General features: G+C 41.7%; 1 protein-coding gene across 1 annotated transcript; it reads right to left on the reverse strand.

Moving 5' to 3' along the window:
• Positions 1-1,190: 1,190 nt before the first annotated feature.
• Positions 1,191-2,741, reverse strand: b3galt1b (UDP-Gal:betaGlcNAc beta 1,3-galactosyltransferase, polypeptide 1b). Its single transcript, XM_085920614.1, has one exon. It carries the CDS (start codon positions 2,739-2,741, stop codon positions 1,755-1,757), a length of 987 nt encoding a protein of 328 aa, XP_085776740.1. The 3' UTR covers positions 1,191-1,754.
• Between the last annotated feature and the right edge of the window lie 8,094 nt (positions 2,742-10,835).

Consider the following 10,835-nt stretch of genomic DNA (forward strand, 5'->3'; position numbering starts at 1 on the left):
AATTGTAAACATAAAGAACACAGTAAAGTCACTCGTGCTTGGATTCTAATCCAGGCCATTGTTTGCGCTTGTCTTGTTTTGCCGACCGATTACATTGAGCGAATTCATTTTTGGTGTGAGTGAGCCGAGGAAGAAGAGAAGGTGAGCTGCTTATTGATTGGACTAGGTCAACATTATGTGAATACAAATATTCGACGACCTGGAAACTTCTACAGCACGTAAAAATGGAATCAAATATGGATTAGTCCGACTGCCGCTGACCCAAACAGCTTCCCCTCTTCCACCGAGACTTTCGCCAAGATTATTTCAGCTTGTCTGTCAGAATTTGAAGCCTGTCTCATCATTTTTCTCTTCAATCCACTGGTGTTTAATTTTTCATTCAAAGACTTGATTGGAGTTCAAAAGGCAAGTCTAGTGATGTATTGATTTGTAGATGAATATGTTTTCAACTGATTAATATGCAGGATTGCCCAAATTAATTTGAATCATCGTAAGCACTACAGGAAGCTCAAAAATGCTGACTCAGCACGTGCGGTTGCTTCAGCGTCTCTCACTCAAGGACACTTAGCAGCAGGCGGGAGGTCGCCACTGTGGGACTTTCAACCAAGGTCATCGGCTACCTGAAACTGAATCACCACCACCACCATCCAAAGTCGACACTTCACATTTATTTATGTCCACGCTGAAGGAAGCAATGTGAGTCGTCTTGATTACATACAGTGGCTGCTTTTTATAATATCGGAATTCCTCCATTTTCAGGTGGTCGGGAACTCAAGTGGGTTGGAAGGAAGTTTAAGTGCAGGTACAGTAAATGTTCTTTCACTGGTATGGTGCTTTTCTACCCGTTAAGGCCATTATTTGATGAGAAACGGAATGTTTTTGTGTTCAGACCAAAGAATGTATTGCTTTGGCACCAGTGTGTAACATTTTGGCACCAGGGAACTAAGTTGAGATGAAGGAATGAGCTGAGTTGTCTGTCAGCCGCCATTTTGTTACATCGAAAGGCAATTGTGAATCTTTTTAGGGGGAGCATCAATTATTATTATTTTTTTTTTTATTCTTATTTGCAGCAGGGCTGACTTCCATTAAAAAAAAAAAAAAAAAAAAAAATTGGCACATTGTAAATGGATCAATTTGGAATGGTCACGGTAGCTTTGCCAACATTCAAAATCAAATTCGATTGTCACGGGATATGTTTATTAATTTACACTTGATTTATTAAAAAAATAAATTGACAGCTAGATTTACATGGCACGGTTCCAGTGAGTTAATTGAAATCTTCAGATCACTATCAGGCCTCGTCAAAACGATAAGAACTTCCCTTTCACATTCCATAATAGACAAGACAAAGAAGGACAGTGACCAAAAGTCCCGTCAATGTTCAAAAGGGCAAACGCGTAAAAAATGGCGAGCCAACTTTTTTTTTTTAATACAAAGCGCTTATTGACCGGATGTCCCGCTGGACCCCCGACCTTGCTAGAACATTGCTTGAGAATACCGACACGATGATTCAGCTCATTGAATAATCAAGAGACGGGATCTTCTGGATCCCTTTTCCCACCAAACGGTGGTTTCTCTGAAACTATGTTGAAGTGAGTCTAGGAGCTTCATGTAGTGCTTTGGCGCCATCTAGTAGCATTGTGGATTTTCGCTCAGTGCTTCCAATAGCTGGGCATCAATATCATAAAATTAACATGTTGGTCAGGAAATAAAAAAAAAAAAAAAGGCAAACAAGCGCGGGCTGACATTCTCCTTTAACATTTCAGGTGCTTTTTGCTGGACATGTCATTCCAAACGCGGTGCATCTCTTCGGGGGAGATCTGGTGGACGGTGATGACTCGTCTGTATCTGCACAGACTGTAGGCCATCTTCCAGTGGTTGAAGCCGGTGTTCTGGAAAGGATGGATACCTAGCTTGCGCAAACACAAGCCCACGTACACGTCCTCCAGGTGCAACAATCGGGTGTGCTGCGAAGTCTTGAAGATGAGCTCGGCCACGTCCGACGAGAAAACGTAGCCGGTGCCCGAGCAGAACGGCGGGTACTTGTTCTCGGGGTACAAGTCTCTGGACATGTACCACTTATTCCGCATATCCCTTATGGGCCCCCCGTGGATGACGTAGCCAGTGAAGTATCTCTTTCTGGGCTTGGCGCTGGGTTTGAGAAGCTTGTAAATCAGGTTGTCCATGTTGACAAAGACGTCCGTGTCGGTTTTCATGACGTACTGAGCTTTGGGACAGAAGGTCGCCACCCAACGCATGCCCATGATAGTCTTGAGGGTGAGATTGTGGTACGAGTCGATAAAGTCCTCCACCACGATGTCGTGGAAGATCTGGCTCTCCTGCTCCACCATCTGGTTAAGGACGGGTTCCGTGTTCCTCCCCAGGAGGAAGACGATGAGGATCCGCACGTCGCCGAAGGCGCTCTCGTCTCCCCAGGTCTCGCGGATGGCCTGGCGGGCGTCGAACTCTTTGTGAGTGGTGCTGATGAGGACCACCAGGAAGGGAGCCACGTCTTTGCACTTGTCGGGCTCGTTGATGACAAAGTCGTAGACGTGCGCGTTGAGCGGCCGTGTGCGGATGTTGCTGAAGGTGGCGTTTTTGGACACTTTCACCGTCTTGCGTATCGGCAGAGAAATATGGCCCACATAAGTGGACGTGGGCCGAGATAAACTCAAGTACCACAGAGCGCTTGCCCAGCACACCACTGTCAGGATGTAAAGACAGGAGACTTTGGAAGGCATTATGCTGCATTTAAGTGTGTTTGGATTTTAAAAGGCCATCTGTCCATGTGCACCCAGAAAGGCAGCATCGAGCTGCTCTAGTGTGCAGTTTGACATGAATCGCACCTAATTGATTGTTTGACAAAGACCTGATGCTTTTTGCAATTTATACCTGAAAGAGAAAGAAGAAACCCAATATTAATATGTGATACACTGAATAAAAAGTAGAAATGCAAAGACTGTGCAGGCATTTAAAGGGAATGAAGGACATGCTTTGATTAACGGTGATTAGTGTTCACACCCACAACGGCATCAAGAGCTTTTTTTTTTTTTTTTAATGTGCAGATTGCTGCTGCTTCAGATGCTTTTCAATGTATACAAGTTTATGAATTGAAAAAGTCTTTTGTATTTTATGAAAGGTTGTCATTCGAATAAAAGACAATTGTGAGTAATGTCATGATTTGAATCCTGTGCAATCCAACTCAATGACGTCGGGATTACAATTGTAGGTAAACAAATCTGCACTTGAGTGAGAAATTGGTTTGACATTCGTCTCTGTTTTAAATTCCTCTCTAAAAAAAAAAAGACTTATTTCTCAGAGGATTTACATAACGAAATCATCATTTATTATGACGGCAGGCGGGTTTAGCGTTTATCAATTACACAAGCAGCCACACGCATTTGCCAGGACCCGAGGTCAGACAGAGTGGCAAGACCGAGAGCATGGATCTGTTAATAAATGAGCACAGGAAGGAGGGATTACTGTTTGGCTGCCAGAGAGTCCAAAAAAAAAAAAAAAAAAAATCCAAACATTTTCAACGCCCATCTGTTTTTTTTATTGTACACACACAGATATGTGAATCATTTTCGACTGTTTTTTTACTCCCCACCCCAGTATTTATTTTTCTCAGTTCTGACTATCGGTGTTTTGAGGGGTGTTAAAGGTTTTCAGCATTCGCAGCAGGTATTAAGGCCGTAGATTACTGTAGCGCGGAGCCGAGCCTTCGGGCAAGCCGCCCGATCTTTGCGGAGCTATTATTCCAATCAGCCGCAATATTGGATGTCAAATTCGGAGTCACGCGTAAAGTCTGCAGTAGTGATGTGCATTCCACTTCTTTTAAGTGAACTGAATCTTTAAAATCAAGTGCTACACCCGCGCTCACCCCCACTTTCGGATTGGCTGTTCGGTCTGTGACGTCACTCGGACACTCTTTTAGGTACACCGCCATTTTCAGGTGTACCTAATCACAGGCCACTTCATTAGGGAAAAATCATGGTCAAAACTTAAATGAAAGTGAAAAGTGCCACACCCAAACAACCCCCCACTTTCTGATTGGCTGGTTAATCTGTGACGTCACTCGGACACTCTATTAGGTACACCGCCATTTTCAGGTGTACCTAATCACAGGCCACTTCATTAGGGAAAAATCATGGTCAAAGTTTAAATGAAAGTGAAAAGTGCCACACCCAAACAACCCCCCACTTTCTGATTGGCTGGTTAATCTGTGACGTCACTCGGACACTCTATTAGGTACACCGCCATTTTCAGGTGTACCTAATCACAGGCCACTTCATTAGGGAAAAATCATAGTCAAAATTTAAATGAAAGTGAAAAGTGCCACACCCGAACAACCCCCCACTTTCTGATTGGCTGGTTGATCTGTGACGTCACACGGACACAGGTGTACCTAATCACTTCATTAGGGAAAAAGTTTAAGTGAAAGTGAAAAGTGCCACACCCGAACAACCCCCCACTTTCTGATTGGCTGGTTAATCTGTGACGTCACTCGGACACTCTATTAGGTACACCGCCATTTTCAGGTGTACCTAATCACAGGCCACTTCATTAGGGAAAAATCATGGTCAAAATTTTAATGAAAGTGAAAAGTGCCACACCCAAACAACCCCCCACTTTCTGATTGGCTGGTTGATCTGTGACGTCACACGGACACAGGTGTACCTAATCACTTCATTAGGGAAAAAGTTTAAGTGAAAGTGAAAAGTGCCACACCCGAACAACCCCCCACTTTCTGATTGGCTGGTTAATCTGTGACGTCACTCGGACACTCTATTAGGTACACCGCCATTTTCAGGTGTACCTAATCACAGGCCACTTCATTAGGGAAAAATCATGGTCAAAATTTAAATGAAAGTGAAAAGTGCCACACCCAAACAACCCCCCACTTTCTGATTGGCTGGTTGATCTGTGACGTCACACGGACACTCCATTAGGTACACCGCCATTTTCAGGTGTACCTAATCACAGGCCACTTCATTAGGGAAAAATCATGGTCAAAATTTAAACAAAAGTGAAAAGTGCCACACCCGAACAACCCCCCACTTTCTGATTGGCTGGTTAATCTGTGACGTCACTCGGACACTCTATTAGGTACACCGCCATTTTCAGGTGTACCTAATCACAGGCCACTTCATTAGGGAAAAATCCTGGTCAAAATTTAAATGAAAGTGAAAAGTGCCACACCCAAACAACCCCCCACTTTCTGATTGGCTGTTTGATCTGTGACGTCACACGGACACTCCATTAGGTACACCGCCATTTTCAGGTGTACCTAATCACAGGCCACTTCATTAGGGAAAAATCATGGTCAAAATTTAAACAAAAGTGAAAAGTGCCACACCCGAACAACCCCCCACTTTCTGATTGGCTGGTTAATCTGTGACGTCACACGGACACTCCATTAGGTACACCGCCATTTTCAGGTATATTTGTTGGCTTATAGTTGATGGTGTTATTATACCGAATGTGGTGTTTGTTTTTGAATAAAAAAAACAGACATTTGTTATTTGGGGGGGACACCAACTCATATAACAACGTAAAACACATATGTATTGTCATATAAAGCAGTGAACCAAATGTCTGATTTTTATATTTTAATTGGCGAATATAAAAACAAGGAATAAAACACCAGACAAGTATTAACATAAATGTTTATTAAAATAATAATCATAACAATAATAGAAATACATTTAAAACCAGCAATCTAATGTGAAATTGCAGTAGATTGGATAACAATATTTAGGCGTATATATGCATACACGTTATTTAAAAACTACTCTAAGTAGCGCTAACCCTAACCTAACCCTTGCTCTAACCCTAGTTCTAACCCTAGCCCTAACCTTAACCCTAACCCTAGTTCTAACCCTAATACTAACCCTAGTTCCAACCCTAGCCCTATCCCTAACTCGTTCCCTCACTGATCCGTCCGTTCTCGGGATGAACTGGAAATGCAAATCACTCACTCACGGATTCGTTCACTCGCGGATCCGTTCATTTGGTGAACGGAAAGTGACGTCATTTTCTTCTTCGTTTTGTTTTACGGCGAGGTGGCACCAGCTTCAATGCGCATTACCGACACCTACTGGTTGAAGTCATATAAACTGAAAAAAATCACTCGTTGACTAAAAAGATTCGTTCCTTTGAACGAATCGTTCACTCACGAGCCAACACGAGTCTGCAGTCGCTGCTCTTTAAGGGCATAATGTGAAAAACACACGATCGGATTGAACGAGTGGTGTAATTAGCCGGTAGAGCCGAAAGAAAGGCAATTGATCAAGTTTTATGATGAAGCTCCAGCTCAGTTGTACTGGGAGGAGGGAATCAAGACAAACATTTATCAAAAGGCGACGTTCCTTTCTCTCAGCCTCTGGCCGACTGCTTTCTAAAAAGGCTCTCTTACACGCACACACAAGAAAAACGTTTTGATTCATGGCTGCAAGGCCATCAGTAGACAGGACTCCAAAGTGTTTTTCCAATAAGAACGTTGCTGCCCTAATACATTGCCACATTCAATTTAGTAGATCACACAAAGCTGAGGGGAAAAAAAAAAGAAAGAAAAATGTCCGACTGATTTTAATGACGTTATGTTGATTTCATCATGAAGTAGTTCTCTTAAATGATCACACCACGTCGTTGCTATTTAGGGTTCATTGAATTTATGAATGTATATTTTTAAACTGGTGTTAGATAAAAAAAAACACATTTTTTTTTCACTGTGAGGTTTGCTGCCAGCCTGTTTAAAATGTTCAGAAATAAGGGTGAGAATGAAGAAACAAAATTAATCACAGTGTCTTCTCGAAAACAATCAAGCGATGTAAATAGACGAGCTGGACCCTTGCCAAGGTATGGAACTTGATTTGTATTGCTGAGTATAGACACATTCAAACTAGGTGGGAAATTGACAAAGAAATAATAATAGATTAAAAAAACAATATAATATTGACAAATTGACAAAAATAATACTAGATAATAAAACATAATATAAATAAATAAATAAACATAAAAACAACATAAACACTAAGGTTTAAAACTAGGATTAGGGTTTCAAACTCGGGTTCAATCGACATAGATGCTTTGACATGGACACCAGGGATGAGGATTGAACCCACAACCAACAAGTTGGGCATCATTCACTCTACCACTGATCCACACTGCCCAACAGAAGTCAGGTAGGCTTTAGAGAGCCAGATGGTGCTGCGCATGATTGGATTCACTGACCTATTTGAAAGTGCTTTCTTTTTGTTTCAATTACATAAAGCATCTCTACTACTATGTCAGGAAATGCAAAATATGTTTCAGTAATCTGCAGTAAGCTTATCGTGTTGACGCTAGTGAGATTCTTAAGCGGCTTCACGGCCTTGTGAATTATTTCTCAATAAAAGTGCCAGGCAAGGTTCCTTTATTACACAAAGCTGTATAACCAACTTTGCCGTCTTGTACGCAGCAAACGCAATTTCCCACGCGGGAGATGGATGTCACACGAAATGAAAACGTCAAAGAAAGTAAAGCTTAACTGAGCTTTGAAAGGTAATAAAAGGTTCAGAATAACATTAGATCAGGTACAGGGAAGGCTAGAAGGAGGCTTGCATGTGACAAAAAACAAGTCCGTCTCGCCTTTGGAGCAGAAACCATCTTCCGCTATTAGTATTATTTCCATCACAAATTGTATCATGCCCAAAAAAAAAAGATGAGCAAAAATGATGAAACCACTGTTGCAATGAGACTTCTGAAACATTCGAATTACACAGGATGCCGTTTTTACAAGCAAGCCGGGAATTTCGCCTTGCTGAACACCATTTGGCCGCATTTCGGAGTTTGGAATGAAACAGCAGGTACGGCAGAAATGATGGCCGGCTCGCTGGAGGCCAGTAAATTATGGGTCACTTCTAACGCGGCTGATGCGGCTTTACTCCAAAGAAAGAAATTGTGACACCACTGGTGAGCATCTAATTCAACAAGAGCGGACTTTTCTCCAATCTTTAAAACGCATTCACTGCCAATGACATATATTTTTGTCTTTAAAGAATCCTGATTTTTAATCTCAATGTATTTCTTTTTGTTTTTATTCGTATTTTACTAACATTGTCTGTCTACATGTTGCTGCACCGTTTGTGTTCAAATATCTATTGGAAATAAAAGGAAAAAGAAAATTGGCTCAAAATTACAATCCGCACAAAAACAAATACTCAAGTCAGATATCTGAACAATCTACTTAAGTGGAATAACAAAGTATTTGTTCCCCAGTCAGTCATCGGGCTCAGACAAAGTACGCAGAAGAGACGGCAGTGTTAGCGGGTAACCATTAGCAACTGTGATCATTGGTCACATACCGTATCGGTTAGTGGCCAAAAATGCAATCAACAAGTCTGGGGAACAATCAGTCCAACAAATAGAAGGCAATTATGCAACTTCTCAGCTTGACTCTCATCCCTTCTTCTCCACCAAAGCATCATTTCAAGTAATTATGCTTTCGGAGGCCGCGTGTCACCGGTCCAGATGGCCGCCGAAAGCTGTTGCGACCTTGATAGACTTTGCACATAGGGCTTGTGTTTTCCCGTTGTTTATAAAATGGAAGCCTTGACACCTCAGGGGGCTGGTGGAGGAGAACGATCATCCACCGCAGTTGCGTTTCTGTTGTCCTGACAGCAAAAGCCATGCAAACTGCAAACACATTTTCCACACGACACTTCCTTTGCCGCTCCTCATTTTATTCATTTAAGACTCAGTCAAACATGTTTACACCATTCGAAGCAAGTTCTCCGCAGACCAACAATTTAGCCCGCAGATGTTGTGAAATGCGCTCTATAAATAAATGTAAAATACAATTTGTGAGCTAAAGAAGAGAAAGTTGACATCAGTAATGGGAAGCTAAGTTAGTGTCGACTTCCACACTGCTGTAAAATTCCTCGGGGAGTTATTATTATTCTCGGTACGGTGCGGCGCCCAAAGTTTCCAACTCCACGGCAACCAATCATCCCATTAAAAACATTATCTGCAGGAAAAATAATAGCGCTTTATGGAGTAATTGATTGTTATTTTCCCCCGTAGACGATCAAAAGAATCTAGCAGAGGGGAGTAAACGGGTGAGCGAACAGCTCCAGGGCTCCCATTACAGGAGGGGGATGCGCAAAGCTAACAAGATGCGAGTGGGTAAGCGTCCTGAAAAAGTTGCTAGCGTTGTGCAAGGTCACACAAAAGCAATTTGAGCAATAAATGAATCCAGGGAGCAGGTGAGCAGAATTTTTCATTGGGCTTGGTTTGCCTTGGAATTAAGTGTGAAAAAGAAATAAATACTGGCAGGATAATGTACTGACCATACGTGCACTTGAAACCAAATTTGTAATTCTTCATTTTTTATTTACTAGGAGCACGGCAGCTGAAATTTTCGGGGTCCAACATTTAGAAAACTATCTACAATAAGATGAAAAATGTAAAAGTTCCAAAGTAAGAAAAGTTTTCACAGAACTGACACTGAAAGTTTAGGGTTGGAAAGTGCTTGCTAATGTTTGTCTTCACTTGGCTGTGCTGCTCCGAGCCGAGCCGAGCCCACCCAGGGGAAGGATGAACCCAAATTGACTTCTAGCGAGAATCCCCCCGAGACTCCCTGCCTCCGAGACCCGGTTTATGCTGCCGTAATGAGGATCCCATGGACTGACTGACTGCTTTTGTTGCTTACAGATTCACTCGAATGCTTGCACCACATCATTTCATGTGGTCCGTGAAAGCAAATCAATCATGTCAACATCCATGAAGCTCAATAAAATCTACACCGACATTTCAAATTGTTGTACGTAATAAATAACCACGTGGCAATATCTATCGCAAGCGTTTTCTAAAATAATCCCTCAACTTGATCTTTCATCAACAGATTTATTATAGTTAGCGGCGGTGCTGTGCTCCATAATCAATCCGGAACAGAAGAGAGAAAATGTCAATATATTTTGAAGTGTGGAAGTACGTGGCTACGGCTGTGTTGACATCAATAGGTTCAGAATTTGTCCATTATCTTTTATTCTCTTTAATAAAAAAGCTGCTTCACCCCTTTGAATCGATAACACGTTTTCCATAGCTCAGGTAAAAAAATAAAAAATAAAAAAGGTGAAAAGATCCCCATTGAGTATGTGGAGGTTTCTTGAAAGGAACTGTCAACACTTCTGATATTCATCTTTTGAATCTCCTTTTCATAAAAAGAAAGAATAACCTGAATAGGTGTAGCGCTAACCTTGTTCTATAAAACGGCTTTTATGTCAAACATGTTTTTCTTGACAACAAATAGCAGGACTGAAAATCTGCAAATTCGCAGCAAGCGTGTTTGTAAACCTAATGAAATGACGAGCAATTCTTAAAATCAACAATTTACATTTAAATGATACGTCGCATCGTTGTAAAGATCCTCTATTAGTTTCTAATCAGCTTCATTGAAAATCACACTTGCTTCGCTGTCCCGAAGATTAAATCAATTATAAAGAGATTCATCGCCACTGACAGCCAAAGTGGAGTGAAATGGAGCCACGGGGTGATTACAGTCTACGGTGACAGACGCTAATTATGTCTTACGCTTAATCAGAAAGAAAAAAAAAAAATTGGAGGCTCTGCATGAGGTTGCAGAATGTCCATAAGAATACTTTCAAGTGCTCTTGAATTATCACGTGACGCTTGCTTTGCAGGCCTGATCCCGCCTCTCATTTCTCCAAACACAATTTGACATTTGTGCTGACTAGCATGCAATGAAAAGCCATGTAGCGTATCTCCAAAAGCATCGGAATGCATGACTTCTTGTACATGAAATCAATATCGAGAAGTCAATTTCACTCGCA

Source organism: Syngnathus leptorhynchus, chromosome 9 (genome assembly GCF_054491065.1).
Source record: "Syngnathus leptorhynchus isolate UIUO chromosome 9, UIUO_Slep, whole genome shotgun sequence".
NCBI lineage: Eukaryota > Metazoa > Chordata > Actinopteri > Syngnathiformes > Syngnathidae > Syngnathus > Syngnathus leptorhynchus.

Bases quoted from the DNA above. Each gene is read 5' to 3' on its own strand.
- b3galt1b (XM_085920614.1), bottom strand. From the start codon at position 2,741: ATGCCTTCCAAAGTCTCCTGTCTTTACATCCTGACAGTGGTGTGCTGG.